This window comes from Thunnus maccoyii, chromosome 22 (assembly GCF_910596095.1).
Source record: "Thunnus maccoyii chromosome 22, fThuMac1.1, whole genome shotgun sequence".
NCBI lineage: Eukaryota > Metazoa > Chordata > Actinopteri > Scombriformes > Scombridae > Thunnus > Thunnus maccoyii.
In genome coordinates this window covers 11,078,518-11,100,591 of record NC_056554.1, presented here as the reverse complement: position 1 = coordinate 11,100,591, position 22,074 = coordinate 11,078,518, and the positions used below count along the sequence as shown (strand labels likewise).

Genomic DNA, 22,074 nt, shown 5'->3' with positions numbered 1-22,074 from the left:
TTGACGGTACTTAAGGTACTGCTGCACTTTAAATCTAGTCGTCTCCTCTGCTTGATTTATGAGGATGCCCCACAGGGTGAGGCGGTGAGGAGTTCCAGTGGCCTCTAAACGAGACTACAACAGGCTGAACACAGGCCTCAGCAGTGCTTTAAAACTTGTTTACATGTCCCTGACCAGGTGAATGTGTCCTCTCAGTTCATGTCTGGTTTGTGTGGTTAAAGTGTTTACTGCCACTGCACATTTTTTCCCTTTTGCTCAAGACCACAGATGCCAGACAGCTCTGCTGGGTGACTGGCTTTTTACTTCAAGAACGGATTCCAAGCTTTAAACAGGTGTAACCATGTCCTCTAGTCATTGTAAAATCAGCTTAAGACAGGAACACATTTCCTCTGCATAAGGTTTTATCTTCCCTGCTGCCATAAAGACAATACAAACGAGAAGACAGCAGCCAAAGGTGCACCCATGGGTGACTTGTAGAATGGATTCCATCAAAGGCATGCCTCTGTTCGACTGTCACATTGGTAATAAAGAAAGAAATGTGACTGGGTGACGACATTGCATTTCCTCTAAAGATAAGAACACATGGTTGCGTCTGGCTTATTCTGCAAATTCACCTGAGAAGAAAAGATTTTATGGGGCTTTTTAAAGATGTATGACAGGAATCACATGCTGAGAACACGGAATGACAATGTTTGGAATTTAAAAATGAACACCTGTCAAACCTGCACAAAGTCAAACACCACTGAAAAGTGTAGTCTTATTATGTCCTAGAAATTACATTATTATGCAAGTGTTTTGCAATGCTGACCAAGCACATATAAGAAAATGATAATCTTTCTTTAACAATTCCCTTCAGTTACTCCAAACACTTCAAGCTGTTTGATTAGTGACAGATTCACTCATCGTATGCCTGAGAAAATGTCAAAAGCGAAAGAGCGCATAAAAGTGTCAGAACCCAAAAAGGCATTCATCACACAGAAGCTGTAGGGTATTCAAGGAAAAACTTTCCATCAGACTTGCATGAACCTGTTATTTGCAAGCAGCCAAACTGATTCATGTTCTCTTGATATGCTGCTATGTTGATCTAGTTTCCTGAAGGCAAATCAAACGACAGAGGCGTCACCATTCATCTCGTTTACTACAATAAAATTGGATTAATTTCAGCTAAATTGCCACCTTGCTTGGAGGATTTATTTAATGACTTCTAAGACAAATATTGGCCCAGTCCCTTTGTTGTCGTGAAAGTAATAAAATCAGCACATCTCTGTTTGTTGACAGGCACAGAGAGTGAGCTGCCAACAGACACGGCTGCAGGGCCATACCAACACATGACGTCATTAAGGGACACTTTGACATGATATGACAGGCTTCATTTCAGCATGGTAAGGTGATTGACATGCATTCTTTTTGTGTCAGATAAGATAGATGGTAACATATGCCCTCATATTGCCTTTATCCTCAAAAGATGAAAGAGAAAACACTACAGAGCATGACTGTTGTTACAATTTTTTAAAAGAATTTCCCATGATCTAGTTTCTGGTCATATTTGACTTTCAGGTAAACTGCAGAAAAACAGAAATGAACAAGATGGATCAGACCACTTCAGGAAAGTGAACAGCTTGTTGCAAATCTTGTTGAGGAATAAACCTTCCTGTCAGTAGAGATATGAGATGAAGTAATTTACATAAATGGTTGTCTTTAGTGTGTTGTTTTGTGTGAGCAGAGCAGGTAAAGCTCTTCTTTTTTCATGTAAATGCAACATGCCAAGGGACGATTCTTCTTTGAGTTTCAATACATTGAACTCCAATTCAATCAGCATTCAAAACATGCTTTTCATTCAGCTCCTTTGAATGCTAACGTAGACACTTTTCAACAATTTAACAAAAGAACTGTGCAATTTCTTTTCTAAATTAAACGATTTGCATTCATTTGCAAAACTGAAGGTTTCATTTGAAGATGAAATGACACCATTCCTACAACAAAGGAGAAAGCCATGCAGCCATGCAGCTACTCTCCTACTGTTTTCAGAAGTGGGCTGCAGTGGAATCCCTGCTATGTCACATTGCTCGCCAAGAACCAGAGAATTTCCCCAGAATTGTACACAGATTTCCCAGAAATTTTCCAACTCTTCATACAGAAAGAGAAAATAGCTGCAGCGCATTGACACATAAACCATAATATTGATTTTCTGCCAAATGCTGCTTTTGGTTGGTAAACATCAAGAAGATTCAAAAGGAATGTTACAGCTACACTCTTAATAGATGATGAAAAAAAGCTTTGTATCTTCACTATAAAAATCTCTATATAAATATAGATAGATATATATAGATGAAAATTTCAAGGTAGTGAGATACAGTTGAATGCTGGAACTATTTTAAAATGGAAGTCATGGTAGTGGATTTACCAATCACTTGTCCTTGTTGCCATAAGAAAATATTCAGTATAGTCTGTAACTTTATAATAATGTTGGAGGTTTGGGACTTTCTCCTGTGTATGTGTAAATGGATGAGGAAATGTTCCTGAAAGCCATTAGCAGAGTAATTCACAACTGAATGGATTCATAGTTTTTAAGGCCAAGGCGTCTACCTTGCTCTTCTAGCACTTTTACTCTATCAGCAATCCGCACGGCCATTTGTCTTCATTAGTCTCTTCACAAAAGCACAACATCCTCACCTATGTGGCTGCAGCGCTCAGCGAAGGTAGGGGCAGAACATCAAGCTATCTATCTACATAAGCAGACAACCTGTCAGTGAGTAGTGCACCAGTGATTCAAATGATGATCCTGTACAGAGGCAATGATTAACGCAAACTGCCAGCGGCCTGAACACTGTTAGGTCAGCTATCAGTCTCTGCAAGCACAGTCTGGACAAGCTGCAGGAAATGGTCGGTGCTAGGACTTTGTGTTTTAAAAGTGATGTCACTCTGGGTGGCCTGTACTGTACTATTGTCTGTGGGAATGAGAGCTTTGATAGCTTTTACAAACACAAAACCAAACCAGAGCTGTATTATAAAAAATGCTATCTGTACTTTTATGAAAACTGGTGATTTAAAAAAGACAGTAGGCAAACCATGTCACTATAATACGCTGCTGTAACCCCTCCCTGAGAACTCTCAGTAACTGCTAAGAGGCTTTACTCCCCCCAGCACAAAGAGCTGTCTGTTAGGCCAGGGAGGCATCCCAGGAGTCAGCCGAGACAGGTGGCTATCCCCACAGGGTATGTACATGGGGGCTGGGAGGCTGAACGCTGGAGTAATCAGAGACAAGTCAAGACAAAAGCATGGTGTTATTTCAGCGGTGTGGATTTCCAACTGTTGAATGTGTGGGTTAAATGTTTGGTGTGAGGAACACAACAGCAAAGGAAAAAAAATAGGAAAAGTATGTTTTGTCTGCTGATATGATACTGATATGATATGATACTACAGGTATTTTTCCATTTTTCAAAAGAGGACAAAACAGTTTTTGGTCATATTTGTGGAAACAGTGCCTTAGCCTTGAACGTCTGAGTGCCCATTTCTCATGCTGTTTCCATAACTTACATCTGGCAGCCAGTGTTTGAACATTTGGGGGGACCCGTCATGCTGTTTTTCACTCAGAAAGTGGAAACTGGTTAGCCTAGCTTGCTAGTGCTACTGTATGTTCGTCCTGCAAGGAAGGGGTCTGGCTAGCATTAGCTGTCTGTCTTTCAATGGTCCATATGTGGCAAATAATAGACTGTTAAAACTTTAATCATGTAGCCATTGGAACTGGAAGTGATTAAGAACAATTTATCATGCCCTCCAAGACAGATATTGAACAAATCAAATTACCAGGCATTGTTAGGAGCCAAAAATTCACACCCTGACTAATATTTCCTCCTTTTAAAGTATTTTGACTCTATGTTTTACAGCTTCATGAACATTTTCAAATCAATGCCTTTCAAAAATTACCGTTGCATCTCTCTTGACAAATGTGGATTTGTTAAAGAAATATTAGGTTACTCCTTTGGTTGGAAATCAAAATCAAGAAACAAAAGTCAATATGAGTCAAGGAGAAAAATTCCAGCTGTTCCTCTGAGTTTACACTCCAGCTCTAAATCTCCTTCTCTTTTGCATGCAAACTGTCAGGTAGATGGGGCCTGACAGCAATTCAAACCTTCCAAAATTACATGACTATGGTGGAGACTGTCCAAATCCCGCTCAAGTAGAAATGATCTTATGTTTTCATTGAAGCTCTGGATTTGAATGAGGGTGCCAAGTAAACCTTGCCAGTTTTGCATCCTAATCCCCCCGGATATTAGAGGTCTTTTACCTCTTAAACCAAAGCACTTGAGCGAAATCTTCAAGGTCCTGTTACACCAGTTTTGAGATGCAGAGGAGGGTTTTAGTGGCAGCTTTTGAGGTTTGAACTTGGATAGCCCTGGAAACATGTTTTCAGCTATCTATGCTACGTGGTAGAAAAAGGATTTTATTGCGGATTGAGATGAGATCTGAACAGTGAATCTCAATTTGTGTCACAACTTTAGCACATCAGGACCAGACAAGAAAGACTTTGTCTTTTGGTCAGTGTGGAATTGTCATACTGGGATTGTTGAAACACATATCGATCAGATTGAAACATCTAGAAGACTGAGAAAGAGCATCAATACTCTGTCAAAACAGGTGGATTTACACTGTGATACCAAAAGTAGATGACAGCTAGGAATATGTCTTGACCATAGGGTCTTGACAAGTCACAAAGGGTTATAAAACAACTGCGGATTCCAATAATTGGTACAAAAATGTCAATATGTTTTTAAAAAATAATCTGTGTGAGTTTTTGTTTTTGCCAGGAGGTTACAAGACTGATTTCACAAAAGGACATTAGTAAACAACACTGACTACTACGTTGCCATGAGAGGACCATGGAAGGCTCTTCCCCTACAGGACAGTGATGGGTGGTGGTGGTGGTGGTGGGGGGGGCAGTATTTGTACTTTCCCAAGAGGATCACATCTCATTCCCAGGATGGATGACAGTTTATGAGGGAGTGCAGACAGAACGGTTGGGAAAATGGGATCTCATAGTGACAAGAAAGCTGCGAGAGACTCTGGGACAACATGTGTACAGTTATGAAGACAGATGAGCAGAATCAAAAACAGGTCCGGAACTCATAAGGCAGAAAATAAAGCATTGAGGGAAGGACTGCACAGTCTTGTTCTGACTGAAGTGCTTGAGGCAACTGTAACTGAATTATTAAATTCCTCATCAGAATTCTTTATGAGTCTTGTAAAAAGAAGGAAGAAAAATACTTGGAGTAAACATAACAAATGTGCCAACAACTATACTTTTTCCTACTAGTCTCACTGAAATTATATACATTACATCTTAGAATTAAAACAAAACTGGCTCACGTTAGCTAATGCAAATATGCAACAATTAATATGTGTAAAAAAAAACAAACTAAAAATTCAGCCTGACGTAAAACATGAAAAAAATATTGTGCAGGTTGGTAGTTAATCCCAACTCCTTCACTGCAAAGTCATCAGATCAATGTTTTCTGACCTCTATAGGTCAATCAATTGTAATACTCTCCTGTTGACCCCAAACTGCCCTTATTTGGCCTGAATGAGGGCCCAGGGAATTACAAAGCAGCTGTCCACAGTGAAACATTTTGGTCAACCATGTTTGCCAACCTCGGTCCTTCTTCTTTAAACAGCACAGGGTCATCGTGTTGCCAGGAAACACTTGAAAAGATTTTTGACCTTTTGGCTTTGTGTTGCCTGTTGCTGGGAGTCATCCATATTGCTTTAAACTAACAAGCAAATCATCAGTGTGAGAAGGTCTTTAAAGGCTGTTTGTATTTGCTTGTCCCATATAACAAATCAAATGCATCTAGAGATCAACACAGTTATCCCAAAGATGACCAAATCACGCTACAATTTCAGTAAACTTCAAAGCTACCATGATAACCCATATTTCTCTCTGTCTCTTTCTCTGATGACTCACAAGTTGGCTGTCAAAGAGCAAAGCAAAAGTTCAAAAGCGCTCACAGGGTCAGTGCCTTCTGTAGAAAGGAAGGCCTTTGATTCCGAATATAGTCACAGAAAGGCTTCCTGGCCTGGATAGAAAGAGAAAAAGGGAGTGAAAAAAGGGGGATCAAATAGGATAGAGGTTTGTTTTGTTCTCTCCTCTCTATCTGTTGAAGGTTCCTGGCTGATGTAGCCTGCTGCTTAATCTCAGCTGGCTCAACAGCTCGGGCTGCGATAGTGTGGTCAGGAAGGGAGGCTCCCAATCCAGAAAGGCATCAAACATAGCCAGGGTGTCACAGGGCGACTCAACAGATATTAAGATAAAGCAGATATTAAGAGCAATGGATGGAGGAAGCGGCCGAGAGAATGCTGAGGGTAACAGACCATACATTTGACCACTAAACATTTATTTTGTGCGTACGGGTGGCCCATGTGTTAATGTTATTTTAGTGATTAATTCTACTTTATAACTCGTTATGAATTATGACCCTATCAACCAGCAGTAAGTGAAGTGAATGTGAAATACACTGATCTTCAGGGTAAAGGTTGAACTCTTGTGACTAATGATGACTAATTAGCCAATCTTTAGTTGAGCAAAAAGGAGTGTAAAGGGAGTTCATGGCAATACATCATAATAGTTGGGAAATAGATTGACATTAGCAACGGACACAGTACATGACGAGTTCCACTAGTTTGTGCTTTTGATAGGAAATGATTTCACAACCTCACTTCAAACATGGATTGCATCTGCATTAGAGACTAAATACATGGAATTTATGTTTGGCAGAGGTTTTACACGTTATTATATCTATACCTTTTTCATGATGTGGCTTCTTGAAGGCCAATGAGAGTTTTCCTGTTTTCCTTTCTTTGGGGATATTAGGATTAGGTTGCACCAGTTATTTATAAATCCATTTTGTGTGTAAAGGCCTTATAAGTTTTCAGTAACTAGCTGGTTGCAAGCTAGTGATTTAAATTGGGCCGCATCATTAAAACTTAATAAATATCAGTTGCTAGGAACCAACGCTCGCACCATCCAGTCACAAGCAATCACTTATGTAGAACTCATTATTGCAAGCTGTAGCTTAACTGCCAAAGATACCGGTATTAGAGCGGAAAACAATATATTAAACTTTACTGTTTTATTTATGTATGCATACATGGAGAAATATGTGTAGTATTCATGCAGTTTAGAATGAGTGGGAAATATCTGATTATGCTAACGCTATTTGGTTAATTAGGCTAACATTATTTTCATAGCATTTTCTAATTTGATATATATAGTAATTTTTGTGACATGTATTTTTTTCCACAACATTTTGATTAAGTGTCAGGTCAGATGTGTTGACCATATCACATATTCCCTTCTCTTTGATATGCTGTATTAGCAAGCTAACGTTAATTTTGTCAGTTTAGTTAGCTACACAACAGACACCTGGCAGTTATTGGGTGTAAATTTTTATTAACAACTAATCTCTACCTAAGAACTAGTTTGTGTGGTGAAACCCCATTTTAATTTTCTGATATGTAATTCTCCAAAAATTAACTTGTTTTAACAAGTCTAAAGTGTTGAACAGCTGTTGCAACAGACTCTGGCTTTCCTGGAGAATACATTCTTAAAATGTAGAAAGCTATTTTGGCTAAGTTGTAATAGTTTGCGTTTATGTTCAAGATACAACTTGAGGAGGATGACCAATAGCTACAGTGGCATCACCACAAATACTGAGAGGGAGCCAATAATTACTGGTAACTTTTCATACAAGTTAGAAGTGAAGCCAAAGGTTCACAGAGCGAGTACAGCACTAATGATTGTAGCAATTCAGATGCAATTTGTTACATCCTGTGAAATTCCCAATGAAATGGTCTGAAATAAGTCTCATGGGGTGATTTGCAATCTTTATAGCCAAAACGACATCTGATAAATAATCAGGCACTACTGTGTTTATGGTAATTAAAAATAACCCCATGAACTATGAATGGAATGCAGCCTGACCAGCCTGTAGGGTAATGTGTTCTCAGGCTGACCACTTTCTGTATTTGGATTTCTCAGATGTTTTCTGTATGATGTTTAAAGAAGCTTTCAAAGGGTGTTTCTCTAAATCTCAACTGAGTAATTTATGAGTACAGACAGCCATTGTTAATGTCTAATATTTGCATTGACGAACAAAATGCCACATCTTTTGCGGTTTGGCTACAGTGGTTCCCAAGACCAACAAAGTTTCACAAGGCTCTTGAGATTCAAAAAGTTATGTGTCTACAGCTTGGCTGACTAAGAGCTCATTCAGGACATTTGTCTCCTAAAAGTGGTGTTTTCCTGGCGTATACCATAATTTCAATTTATGTAATAATCTTATCGGAATGAAGTATTTGGTGAGTCTGAAGTTGAACGCTATCATCGCATCAGCAGTGCAGAAAATCTCTTGAGAAGCACATTAGGATTGCAGCTAACCTTGACATTCATTAAGTATTTTTCCTAGACGAAACAAGATATTCATGCTATGGGACAGGCCTTATTAAGTTTTCCACAGCTTCATAAATCTCCCAACATGGAGCTCTGCATGTCTGGGAATGTAATAAGGCTGACATATTCAATCTAATGTGCTACATCCATCACAAGTACTAGCATGACTGCATAGCACACTGAGGATATCACAAACATTCATTCTTAAGTCCATCATGTTGTGTGACTTATATTCTCTTTAATATAATATATATAACATAATGTTTATGGAATTCTTCAGTCTATTTGAAGTTGTTTGAAAACTAGGAGACCTGTGCAACAAACCACAAGCCCACAAAGAAAACCCCTAATTAAACCAGAATAAATAGCTTCACAATTGTGTATATTTACTCTGTATCTGTAGCTTCCTGTCTGAGGGGCCCACTGTGTCTCTAATTCTTTTGATCCCCCATAAACCCTACTCCAGTAACCCATATCCTGTATCCTCATTTGGTAGCATGGTGACAGTTTCCCAGATACCAGACGGTATTGGTTTCCCTTCATCTTGTGGCACAGGCCCAAACCCAGTGTCTAATTTGCTAATGGATCCCCGCTGGAAGCCACTGTCTCAATTGTACAGGAGCGTAATTATTTGTGCTCAAGTAAATTAACTGAGGACAAACTTCGGGAATGAATAAATCATTGTTTTGCACTCTGCTCCCAAACTAAGGAGACCGCAGCTGATTTTTCTCTTTGTTTGCTTTCCACAAAGCCTGGATGTCATTGAACCCAAGAACAGGGTGGCTATAATTGCTGACAGAAGAATTTGACAAACATTGAGTAACTTCATTTGACTAATGTAAATTGATAGCTTGTTTTCTTGCTTACTTTCCAGGTGAACAATTATATGGTAATATGTACTTCTTCTATGCTTGGAATGAGGAAAAAAACAGCTGGAGCAAAATGTGATAGAAGGTTTGGTGAATGACAGCGCTTGTCTTTACCACAAAGGCTGTGTCAGCCAGTTCTCCCTTTCATGTAGGAAATGTACAATTAATAGGGCCAGGGAAAGGCCCAAAAAGGTAACATCTGTTCACGTGTAATGTACCATGTAGCTTTCAGGAATTTTGACTTAGAGCTATTACAACATAAACTGGCAGAACCTGTTCTGTACATCTAATTACTTAAAGGCCACAAACTCTGGTTTCAACATATTCCCCTGAGGGATATAAGCCATCAGTCAGTCATGTAATGATTACATTTGTTAAGACATGAAATTTGGAGAAGTTGAGAGAACTTTTTGTCTTTTTAATTGAATTGCTGACAAGGAGGTCATGCTGTCATTCACAAGGTTCTTTGGTTTAGTGGCTTGGTTCTGCCTGACAGGGAGCTTAAGCTTGCCAAAGCCTCTGGGAGGTAGAGATAAGGAAAGGCAGCATAAAACCAAATAAAGCTGCTTTGCACTTGCAGTGAGACAAAGTTACAAGTATGCTTAATGTGCCTGGATAAAGTGATTATATCTGTCTGGAACTAATGTAACACTAACAGTGTCCTTTGTGTCCAATCTTGTTATTTTGTGCATTTCATAACACGCAGTAAGACTGTCACACACCAAGAAAACATCCACAAAATCCTCCACTCATGATATGCTAGTTCCAAATAATATGAGAGATCTACGGACAAAGTGAATAATTCAAGACTTATCTAACAAGACAGCATTTCCAAAGACAAGTCCTGATGTCAGACCCCAGCCTGAGAACTACTGAAGTACTGTGTCTCATGGCCACTCACTTATTCACAAGCCAAAAAGACCAAGGTTCTCATCTTTCCTATAATGACATTCACTGTACACTGCGTCTGGAACACCAATTATCAAATGAAAGATAAGAAGCAAGTGAGATACATAAAAAAGAAAATAAACCATCAAATATTCTGTATGGCTGGCATTCCAATTCAAATTCTCTCTCATTCTCGGTCGGTGTTATTTTCAATTGACTTCATTCCAAGCATTGCGCTCAGATGATTCTCAGATTCTCATTAGCTTTAGGTAACATGATTCCTCATCTGTAATAATACTTGCAGTCCCATCCTAAATACTATCCCAAATGACCTTCCCCTGCTAATAGCTTGAGGAAGTTAAAAGCACAAAAATAAGCAGTCATTTGCCAAATTTAGAATCATCTTCTGGTTCTGTGTAGTATCAAGGGAATGTGATATGGAGTGACACAGTGAATTAATGTGGGTAATTTTCCATGCCACATTACACAGGGCACCACAAGGTCTGACTTTATTATGGAGAGATTATTCTTAACTTAAATTTACCAAATAAGGAAACCACCGTAATTGTTCACTTTCCATCTCATTAAGATTCTATAACGAGCTCAGCGAACCACTTTTGTTTCTAAAAATTGACAATTACGACTACGTGTTATTTGCATAAAGACAGTGTGAGGCAGATGCAAATCACAATATATTATTTCATTTCCACAACAAAATTATTAGCAATCAATAAAAACAGTTGTTTTTTTTGTTCAAAAGCAGGCAGCATAAAATACAAACGTCATACAAACCAATGTGGAGTTTAAAGCTAAAACAACACACAGCAACATGTAGCTCTAATTAAACCGTTTTGACAACAGAATTAAAATGTGCCCACAAAGTAAAAACATGTGTTTCACATATGTCCACCATCAACAAATCTCCCATCTGGCGTTAACGGATTTTTAGCCTCAGGCCTAAATTATCTATAAGACAATCAAATTGCTTTGGTTTTCAGTCAAGCATCTGTGCTTTAAACGTGTACCTAATCTCTTGCGTGTATTGTAAATTCTACTATTGCTGAGTCGGGTTTAGCTTTGGAACTTCAGTCAAAACATTTCAGGAAAAAATAATTAAAAACAAACATTTATGGAAGGTGGTGCTCAGAGTTTGGCATTGAAGCAAATTGCACTTGCTGTAACACTTAAATGAGCCACTTTGCCACTTTAAACAGTTTAACCTCTTGAATCACTCAGCATGAAATGTCCAATTTTCCAAATGGCTGCTAAATCCTAATCTACTCCTTTACTTAGATCAGATGACTGTGGTTAATTTGACCCTCACCCAAAGTCCAAGCTGAAAAAAAAACTTCCAGTTCACCTTTAGTTGCTACTTTTCTTTACCCCTTCTCCACTAAATTTGAGCTAAGAAGAACTTAAACTGCAAACAAAAATGCTGAGGTATTGGATCAGAATGAGAATATTCCAGTAACCAATAACTCAACAATAAATACAATCTGTATGGACAATAGAGCACCTGTTTAAATAACCTGCATGATAACATTAAGACATTAAGAATTGTTAACATGTTTTCACTTGCATTTGGTGTGACATTACGTGGCAATGGTTTTTTGAGGTGTGTTCAATCCGCAACATAAGGAAACTGGTTTCTAGATAAAAAGTCACATGAGTCATTTTGTATGTCATGTCAGCCACCTGGCTGTCGTTTTAAAATAACAAAAAATGTGGAGCATGTGAGAAAAAAATAATCTGACAGCTGTGTGTTAATTTGTCAAAGTGAAGAGCACTTTTAAAAAAAAAATCTTTCTTCACAAAATATCTCAGTAGTCTCTGTAACCACTGTCTTCAGCTTATCATCATTATCCAAAGCAGTAGTATTCATCTGATTCCACCCTGAGTTTCAGTGGCGTTTTGCTGAAAGCGTCGCCGTCAATCACTGTTTTATCCACAAAACAGTCAAGGTCCGTAGGTGAAGGGTTGTCCGGGAGATCCTCTGCGAGCGTGTCCAGGTAACTACCGACGGACAAACCATCTAGCCCGTCGCTGTTGCCATCATTCAAGCTGTTGAGGCTGCCTCGCAGGGAAGTACCGTCCTGGCTGTCTGACAGGCTGTACAAGCTGCCCGTCAGGCTGCCCTCCTGGCTGGCCACGCCTCCTTTGTCTTCTATCATCCAGCGGATGGACTCTATGCCCTCGTTGATTGACATGAGCTGCTGCATCAGCTTCACATCAATGGCTCGCAGGTGTGCCTGTGTGTTAGGGAAAAAACATCCATGTCAGATCGTGGTGTTTAAAGATGACCACACATTTAAAAAGAGAGTAGTTACACATTTTGAGAACTAGACATTTTACGCAGAGTTTAGTACCAGACTATATCTTGGCTGCCGTGCAATCAGCGGAGACTCCAGGAAGGCAACACACCCAGCCAAGAAATAGCAAAGCGGCTGCTGGCTCTAGCCTTGTATATTCAGTGGACAAACAGGAGAGTGGTGTCAATCTTCTCAGCTAATTATTGGCAGGAACCAACGTGTATTTCACCAAAATATGTAACTGTAACACAGCTACAACGTGATAGTGTGCCCTCATAAGTAGAATGGAAGTCAATGTAATACAAAACCAGTACCGTTATCATTGCTAGCTATTGTTAGCATCGAGGTTCATAGTTCATTCTTGACCTTGGACACAGCAGATGTGAAAACAGTTTCATCACAAGGTCCATTTAGTAGCTGTTCTGGTGCTTTCATGCCCCAGAACAGCTATTAAAAGCAAACCATGCCTGTTTCTCCTCTGTTTTCTTTCACTAATATTATAACTTTTGTACTTCATGTGTTCATCTTTTACTCTTGTGTTTTTTGTTAAGTGTGTGTGTTTTTTTTTATTCTGTCTGTCTCGCCCTGTGTCGTCTTGTTGTTTTTATTGCTACTGCTGCAGAACCAATTACACCTCAGGGACAAATAAAAGGTCTTGAACTTGAACTTTCGATCACAACGCGTGTAATTCATCAGGAGATTAAACCTCTGTTTTTAAACTAACACAGACAGGAAGTCCTTGAATTACTCAGGAAAGAAAATGGAAAGTTGAACATCTGCTATTCCATGACAACTCCATCTGCTGATGAAGATCATGTGATATAATCGAAAGCAGCACAACGGCTACTAAAATGGAGCTTGTGGTGAGTTTTTTTTTTCTTCTTCTCTCTCTCTACAATTGTTAGCATTCTTTTGTTCTCTCATGGTCAGAACACTATGTGCTATTTTGCTTAGACTATCAGACCTTCTTGTGAACAAAAGAAACTTAACTATGTGGAAAAAAAAAAGACTTGTACTGCTCATGTAACAACACGGTCAGGAAACAGCACTCAGGATTTTGAATTATACGTCTACTAAACACAGTATGGCCATTGATTTAACTCCCTGCCACAACAGCCATACCATTGATCGAGGGTGGAAGTGGACAGCCTATGGAGTCATTCAAAGGGACTTCCCTGTGTCGAGCTGGTGACAAACAGCCAGTCAGGATGAAAAATGGTAAAAGGACAGCTGTATAAGCCTGTCACAATCAAAATGCATTGAGGCAGATGAAGGCAGACAGGGCTGGTACAGTGTTCCTGACAGCTGGCTTGATAAAACAGCCTTTCTTTGGAGTGGATTTGCAGCCAGCCTTCATTTAGCTCATACTGCTGCCAGTGTATTTGTTTTGGGAGGATAACCACCCGCTTTATATACACACACACACACACACACACACACACACACACACACACACATACGGAGACCGAGCAGATGGAGTCATATTAGAATTTTAGTCCAAACAGCTATCTTGTGTAAATAAGATGGCACCAGTGGGTCGGTATCACAAAATGAGTTTAGGAAACACAATTAGTGCTGCATGATTTTGTCTGTACTGGGTAGTCATACTGAACCTGCAACAACATGTTTAATTTATCATATGAAACTAATAAGAGCTGGTCCCTTAACTTTCAGAGAATGGCACCATTCAGGGTTCATTTGCTTATTTAAACAGGCTGTAGATTATTGCAGCCTCTCAAATAATGTGTGTGTGTGTACCAGACTCGCGCGCACCAAAACAGAGCAGTCTGATTGGATTAGTGATTGAGCCGGGAAGGGAACCATACAAAACAGGGAAACCCAAGACGGCCCGAATATGAAAAGAAGATACCTGAGAAAGACATCAATAATGGAATTACACTCTATTATTTAAAGAAAAACAAATTAGGTTTTTTTTTTCTCATATCAGCACATTGACAGGCTGTATAATAGTTGGTGAATTTGAGAAGTGGGTGTAAAACAAGACAAACAAGGCAAAGGTTGTTACCATTAACATGCGCCAGTTACAGGTCTCATTGGCTCTGTCACATCAATGTAAAACTAAAGCTAATCAACACAAAGTCTCTGGTGATGGGTCAGTCTGCTGGCTACCATACAGCCGGAATACAGTCCGCAAAACTCGGTCAACTTGGCCATCTGCTCAGGAATCTTAATACCTTTTGTGACCTTTCTTAAATAGGGGGGAGGAGGGGGAGGAGGGGGAGGTTGCTGGGACTCGGGGTCAAACAAGGCTTCAGTTTAAAAAAATAAAGTGTGGTATTTTGAGCACTTTTAATAGTGTGTCTTGGCAGATAAAACTATCACGACAAGGTAACGCCACAGAGCACCGGGCAGTTTGAATCACAAGAGGGAGGATCATTCCCTGAGGTGAGGAGGGTTCACCAACAAAAGGTCTGCTCTGACTGTGGTGTATGCAGGTGTGAATGGCTCACACGTACTGACCGGTTTCACGGTGCTTTCTCAGACAATGAGACACAACACCCATTTCTTCAACAACCACATGTTGATACGTGGACCGGTTTTGTATGAAGTGGAGGCATTTCCTGAGTTTCCAAAGCAACGCTAATACAGTTGAGTAAGCATATAGAGGCTATCAAATCCAGTTTACCTGACATGAAACTATTGCAAATGAATGTATAATCATATTCGAGGCTTTTAAAAAAAATTTAATTCAAATGTTTACGGATAAACAAGCAGCTTAGACACATGTACAGTCAAGAATAAGTGAATACGTGCTTGAAATAAGTTGGTAACTTTGAATTAGGAGGCTGAAACATACTTAATGCAACACTATAACTATGTCCTAGCTATATCATGTGGTTTATAGATTTATGGCTCTATGACAACTGGCACCTCTTCTTTAAAAACAGTTGCTACTTTCCCAGACTGCTCATTCAGTTTAAAATAATACAGAAAGAGACACTTACCATTTCTTGTTTCAGGAATAGCATTTTGCTCTCCAGTCTTTTCAAGTCCGCAGAATTGGCACGAAGTTTGCCATTCACTAAATGCGGCGCTGCCGCCGCCTTCTCGTGCCTGTCGTGATGTTTTCCTCCGACAAGAGAACGGATGAGACTATCTGGGACTTTCCGACCCAACTTTGTCTCAATGTCCTTCAACTCAGGCAAGACGTTGTTGTCCTCGTCCATGGCGGACTGTCACAAGAGATTATATGTAATGATTTGAGGCAGGCAGAAGAGCTAATTACAGGGCTGCGACCTCGGAGATATTCCCAAATGATTCGTTGGGGGAGACAAGCACGAGCTATATCCAGTGAGGAGTTGTTGCAAAGCGGCAAAAAAAGTAGCAGCACGCGCCGTCTCCTCACAACTTTATTCAACTAGCTCGGAGAATGAACTGCAGAGCCATAAACACTTTAACCGCTGTTACACCAACAGACCTCCCATTGAAGCTTCTGACCAGTAGTGAGACGGTTTAACGACAACGTGCTCTCCATAGACCCTCCCACAGGGGAGCTTCCTCTGAAACCAGACACCAGACAGGTGAGGTGACGCCGGGCTGTTGTGGAAAAAAAAATTTGCCTGTGCACTTGGGAACACATTTTTCAGGAGAGAAATTTGGAACACGGGGATTCCAACCATCGAGACAAATATGTCTAGACCCAATATTTTCCAAAATGTATTCATAATGTGTACTACAGGCTGTTAAATCGGGTATGTGTGTCTGCACATTATAAAAAAAATACATGAAAAATCATGAAGAGACAGTTGCACGTGTCATTACATTACAATATATTGCAATTTGATGAGTGAATAAATATATTTCTCATATGTTTTTAGATGTTTTAATCACACATGTGTTTCAGTGCATAGTAGACATCTGGTGTCAGTGTAAAGTCCAGCAGACCACAACAGAACATTTAATCAATTAAATAATTTGGCAAACACCCAGATCCAACATTTTTGGAACACTTAAAAAAGTAAAAACAGAAAAAGCTTTAATGACCTTTTCACATCAATTCAGTTAAAAAAAAAAAGACAGAAAAAGAAAAAGAAAGCTGTAAGAATACACAGATCAGTTAGATCTCAGGATTACAACCTGTTGACACTCTGGATGACTGTGGCTGCATATCTTCTAAATTACCACCCCTGTTGTTTTTCTTTTATTTTCTCTTAAGTTTTCACTAATTTACAACTCAATATTTCAGATTATGGGGATTAATTTATCTAAATACATAATAAAAATCAACTAAAAGCATATATGCTTAAGATTGAACTATTGCACCCCCTTGTGGGCGTTAAGGCTCTATTAGACATGGGCAGTGTATTTTATAGCTGTTCAATAATAGCAGAAAAACAGACAGTGATGTTACCTATAAACAAGGTAGAATTGGTAGATTGTAACTTCATGTTTTGCCTGATTTGCATCTTTTACCTTATTTTACTTTAAATGTATTCACAAAGTTACAGAACATCCTTAATCTCTTGTCAGAATCTGAATGCTTCATACTTGATCACCTCTGAAGTGAATCATCAAATATTTGACAGACTTACATAACTCTGCTGACACTGGAACGTCATTTTAAAGGACTGACAAGAATCGGAGTTTAGCACCACCTGGTGGCATCACTATCACGCCAACAATTGGTTTGTTCATGTTCAGTTTATTTGAACACATTTTCCATTTTCAAATTTTCCCGAAACCTGAAAATTGTGAAGATATGATCCTGACAATTTTTGCAAAGCTGCACCATCAAAGGGTACTGCATTTTTTTTTTTTTACGTTTCCATCACAAAATGGATACTTAGAATACTTAGATGAGTGCCTTATGTCCATTGGTGAAATGTAAAAGTAAATTGTTCATGTCCGTACTATTTGTAGGAAAAAAAAAACTGTACCAGCTTTTGATATAGGGACATGAATGTAACCAAAAGATTACTTTCTATCACCTTGTAGCATTCAATGATCTACACATGTTCTTTAGTGAGAACAGATTCAGGCTTTACCAAATTGCATAGCTGTAGTCACTGTAAAAGTAAAGAGAAGCAGCACATAGGTGAGGCTGGATGTTTGAATGTTGATCTTAGACTACAGATTGGCTTTTGTCATCGTCGTAGCGCTGGTACTGATCCCCGAGCAGAGGCTGGTGGCCTTCCATATTGTACGATCTGGCACGCACGGCACATGTGGTGGCAGCGAAAATGACTGCAACGATCACAAGGGCAGCAACTATTGCCATGGTGATGATTTCAGTCAGAGTGAAAGCTTGACCTAGAAAGGACAAAGTGGATGATTATTACCCATGTCATCTATGTTTTTAATCAAAGGCGATGTTAGAAGACGGCAAAAAAATGTGTCAGTACTAGAACAAATTCAAAATGTATACCTGGCCATTCAGCTTCATAAGAATAACCAAGATTTTCAGGGGCGACCACAAACATCTCAGCGTTAGTAACTGGGGGCCAGAAAGGCACCATGTTGTAGCCCCTGTTATGACCAATAGGAGCGTTTTCTTCTGGATAAACAGGTGATTCTGTCAAGAAATATTTCACGTTAGACGAAATGCTAATCATGCTAACAATAAAGCAATAAAGCAAATGCAGGTATTATATCGTAAACGACAAAAACAAGATTTGGTTGCTAAAAGACCTGGACCGTGTCTCCTCAACCATTCATCAAATATGGCATCAGTGTAGGTGTGGAGCAGGACAAAGATGGGGTCGTTGGGTGAGAGGTGGGTCTGTCCTCCAGTCCCATTCAAGAACAGATGGGCCAGGTTGTGCAGGCTCCTTACAACGGGGTCATAGTTTCCCTGGGGGGCACTATAACCTGCCGAAACAATACGTAAAAGCTTAAGAAAATGTCAAATGACACAGAATGTCATACCTTTGTAGTTTAGACCAAATAAAAAAGGTGAAACATGACCAAGACATGGCCAGAAACACACACTTACCTTCAATTGTGTTTCTGAAGCTTTCAGAAGAGGTGGAGTAGTAGGGTGGTGTGTCAAAAGCGTTAACCTGCAGACAGTCTGCCACATCCTGAGGCTCAGGGAGACGTTGGACCATCGGCCTGTTGACGTTTCCTGCTGGGTTCCTTCTGATGGGAGAAGTCTCAGTGCCTGGACGGAGACAGGGAAGGAAGTTCATTAACAACAACCGGATATATTTCCCTGCACTTAAAGAATAAAGAGGATCTCTGTGAGATCAGTAGAGTTTTTGTCATGGTGAGGAACAAAAGTCTTACTGTTGCAGATGGTTCCCAGTGTGTCATAGTCATTTACACTCTCACAGACGACTCTCCACTGGGAGAAGATAGAGTTGGGGCTCAGCGAGTTCATGTCAAAGCTGCTCCTGGCTCCCATCAGGTCATCTGTGCAGATGTCACATGTGTTACCACCAATGGCAAAGTTCCAGTAGGGCAGGGCGAAGGAGGGGTCTTGGAGCATGTCCTGGTTGTTTGATATAAAAAAGAAAGAAATGATGGCTGAGTTTGTAAATGTGAACATTAAAACTAGAAACACAACCAGAGCACTATGATTTCAACCTGCAATGCAAGCAAACAGCATTTTCTGGAATGTATTAGAGGCAGATGTGTGGAGTTATCAGCCAAAAATGTATTCCTAACCACTTAGGTAACATCAAAGTATCCATAAAGTCTTATTTAGTAATGGTGTCATAATGTGCAGAACAAATTGACTATGATTTGCTTTAAAGACAGTCTATAACAATATCTATTCACCGTGCATGAATAAATTTGCAATGAATAGAAATTGTTTTTTTAACAGTCTTTGAGAAATCAATTTTAGAGTCTATAATGTATATTATCTCAGTATGAAAACACATTGAGAATTTACTAGAAAACACTAAACTTTCTTTTTCAGAAGAACATATGTATGAGGCACCCTCGTTTTTCCACAACTTAAAAAAATGTCTAGTGCACATACTAATATTAGTTATGTACAATGTATATGGACAATGATTCATTTATAAGTGTGTCAATAAAAGTATTTAATAAGTTACATTACTTGTCAAGCACAAAGGAACCTGAGAAGAGACAGTGGACAGTTGTGAATAACTTTCTACTTGATATGTTTGAATTTTTCCTTTGAAAAACCCTAAAACTCTAACATACACTTTTTACACATTGATGGATCCTCACTGCTGTAACTGTAATAAAACCTGCCATAAACAAACAGTAAGAGGGTGAGCTGTTTTCCTTAAGCCAGATATTTTCCCTCACCAATTCCTGAGCAAAAATAATCCAATGTGTTCTTAAACACATCTAATTTATGTAGAACAATTAGTTGAGCCAACTCCTAGTCATCTTGGTTGATCATCCAGATCCTGACTTGCAAAACTGTGGCCATCAATGTGAGTATTTAACAGAATAGAGAGACTAATTAGGGAAAACTAGTGAAGCATAAACTTTCTCAGGAATTTCTCATCAAGAGTCCAACATGCAGTCAGTGTATTCAACAAGGCTCAATGTCTATGCTTGCAATTGTGTATTCAAAAAGAAAGCCTGCGTAATTGTGAACCACTGGACAGATCTAATTATTTATCCTGCTCAATACTGTTGTCGTTTTCTGAATGCCATCTATTGTGTGCTGGTCAAATCGAATCTCTGCCTATAAAACACTTAAAATCCCATTCTGCACGGTGCTCGCCTATGAAGCCATGAAATTGCGTCGTCAATTATGATTACCTCGCCAATACAGTTGTGGGGAAACGCATTACGTAAAATAAACAAGCAGGGGAACTGACAGCTAGGTTGAAGTGGATTATTAGTCGGTGATATATTGGTAAATGGCGATTACCCTCAGGGCAACTAACTATTGTTTATGCAATTACAGCGCTGTTACTCTAAATTGCCACCTCTTTATACAGTATCTCACCTGCATGTCTCGCTCCAGCTGCAACAGGTGGTACCTGTGCCAAGTGACGAAACCGGGCCCCTCGTGTGAGAAGTCCACTCCTCCAAAACTGGCCTGCCCAGCCCCCAGAAACGTCTTGCTGACAGAGTAATAATGCGTCCACACGAAGTAATTGTAGATGGTGATGTTTTCGAACTGCATGGTGTTCCCGTCAGGCCCGAAGATCTCCGGATAGCGCCGACTGGCTATCACCAGGTCGGGGTGCACCGTGCGCTTGGCCTGATCCAGCGCGTTCACGAACGCACGCTTCTCGTCCGCACTGAGCTGCATCACGTTTCTCCTTACTGGGGGATTAGTAGAGAGAGAGAAAAATGTGGATTAACGCAATCAGTCATGCGTTAATTGGGGATCAGTTTTTTTAATGAGTGAGAAAAAACGAGTACAGAAAATATGCGGAACAGGCAGATTTTTGACCGTTTTGATCATTTCATCATGTAATCAAATGTCTTTATCTAAGTAGTTGGTGTTTAACTAGGCCAAACTCATTTTGGAAGTGCTTTCATGGGCCTCTAATCTGAGTTCATTTTGCTAAAATAATCTGTCGGGTAGATATAGATAGATCAATATTAAATGGGCCATTATGCGCTCATCTGGGTCGGCGGGGTGTCATAAAGGAGTGCTTAAGTGCCAATGAGCGATGGCACTAAATCCCTAAAAGCTCAGATCTGCTAGCTGACTGTCTAACCTCATATTAGGAGCTTGAATCAATAATCCATGACATTATTAATAAAATATTTCCCCAGACTCCCAGGAGGACGCGCACTTACCAACAGAAACTCTCTGGTCACAGTTGGCCCCAGTCCATCCGTGTCTGCAGCGTCCGCAGTTATAACCACTGAAGTTTCCATTACACTGACATGTGCGGTTGAAGAAACGGACTGGCCATCGTTCCCGGTCATCCCGTCCGTCGTGCGGGTACTGAGGGCCGTGTGGGCGCGCATCCACCGATATGGATACACACTGTCCGCGCCCCGTACTGGAGCCACACGGGTCGTTGTTCAGGCCGGAAGGTGACGGACAACACTGTCCACTCCTGAGTCCCTCGGGTGTTACGCACTCTCTGGGGAACTGAGCGCTCACTGCCACCGCGCCAACAAGCACCAAAAAGCAACACTGCCACATTATCCAAAACGGTTGTCAAACTTTACGCACGATTTGGAGTCAGTTTTACCAACTGAATATTTATCTGCAAGTATTCACTTAAACTAAGCTGTTATTCCAAGTAAACGTACATCACTTAAAGACACCAGGAATGTTTCTGTCAACTGAGTGTGTACAAAACGCCCCCTCCCATGCACCCAGGCCCCTGCTTCTATTTCCCCCCAAACAAGAAAACCTCCGACCTTAAATACCGGATTAGCGCATGACTACCCGGATTTTCTGACTCCCGCGTGATTCCATCACATAACATCATATTTCCTACTGGGGATGGAGGGAAAGAAAGGTAGTGTGATCCGGTCATGCACAGTATTATTCTTCTAAAAGCCTACTGGACTTCTGAAGAGGGCTGAATAAATCCAACATTTAAAAAAACACGTTTAATGAATTACAGAATTGTTTCAGTTTAAACCACAAATTATGATGAATGAGGAGGGCTACAGAGCTTTAATGCTTTCACGTTTACTG

The 22,074-nt window shown here is 40.0% G+C and overlaps 2 protein-coding genes across 2 annotated transcripts; both read right to left on the bottom strand.

The window, feature by feature from the left end:
• Nucleotides 1–10,882: 10,882 nt before the first annotated feature.
• On the bottom strand, nt 10,883–15,922 carry LOC121889014 (leucine rich adaptor protein 1-like). Its single transcript, XM_042400708.1, has 2 exons — nt 15,479–15,922; nt 10,883–12,452 (listed from the first exon to the last, which is right to left on the bottom strand). The coding sequence occupies exons 1-2, from the start codon at nt 15,698–15,700 to the stop codon at nt 12,063–12,065; spliced, it is 612 nt and encodes a 203-aa protein (XP_042256642.1). The 5' UTR covers nt 15,701–15,922; the 3' UTR covers nt 10,883–12,062.
• Nucleotides 15,923–16,232: 310 nt separating this feature from the next.
• On the bottom strand, nt 16,233–21,781 carry LOC121889013 (5,6-dihydroxyindole-2-carboxylic acid oxidase-like). The gene is made up of 7 exons (XM_042400707.1): nt 21,216–21,781; nt 20,410–20,732; nt 18,759–18,963; nt 18,466–18,633; nt 18,162–18,341; nt 17,899–18,045; nt 16,233–17,783 (listed from the first exon to the last, which is right to left on the bottom strand). The coding sequence occupies exons 1-7, from the start codon at nt 21,568–21,570 to the stop codon at nt 17,596–17,598; spliced, it is 1,566 nt and encodes a 521-aa protein (XP_042256641.1). The 5' UTR covers nt 21,571–21,781; the 3' UTR covers nt 16,233–17,595.
• Nucleotides 21,782–22,074: the final 293 nt, after the last annotated feature.

Coding starts and splice junctions, on each gene's coding strand:
- LOC121889014 (XM_042400708.1), bottom strand. CDS start 15,700: ATGGACGAGGACAACAACGTCTTGCCTGAGTTGAAGGACATTGAGACA. Junction 12,453..15,478: donor TATTCCTGAAACAAGAAATG/GTAAGTGTCTCT, acceptor CCTAACACACAG/GCACACCTGCGAGCCATTGA.
- LOC121889013 (XM_042400707.1), bottom strand. CDS start 21,570: ATGTGGCAGTGTTGCTTTTTGGTGCTTGTTGGCGCGGTGGCAGTGAGC. Junction 20,733..21,215: donor TGACCAGAGAGTTTCTGTTG/GTAAGTGCGCGT, acceptor CTAATCCCCCAG/TAAGGAGAAACGTGATGCAG. Junction 18,964..20,409: donor AGCTGGAGCGAGACATGCAG/GTGAGATACTGT, acceptor TCAAACAACCAG/GACATGCTCCAAGACCCCTC.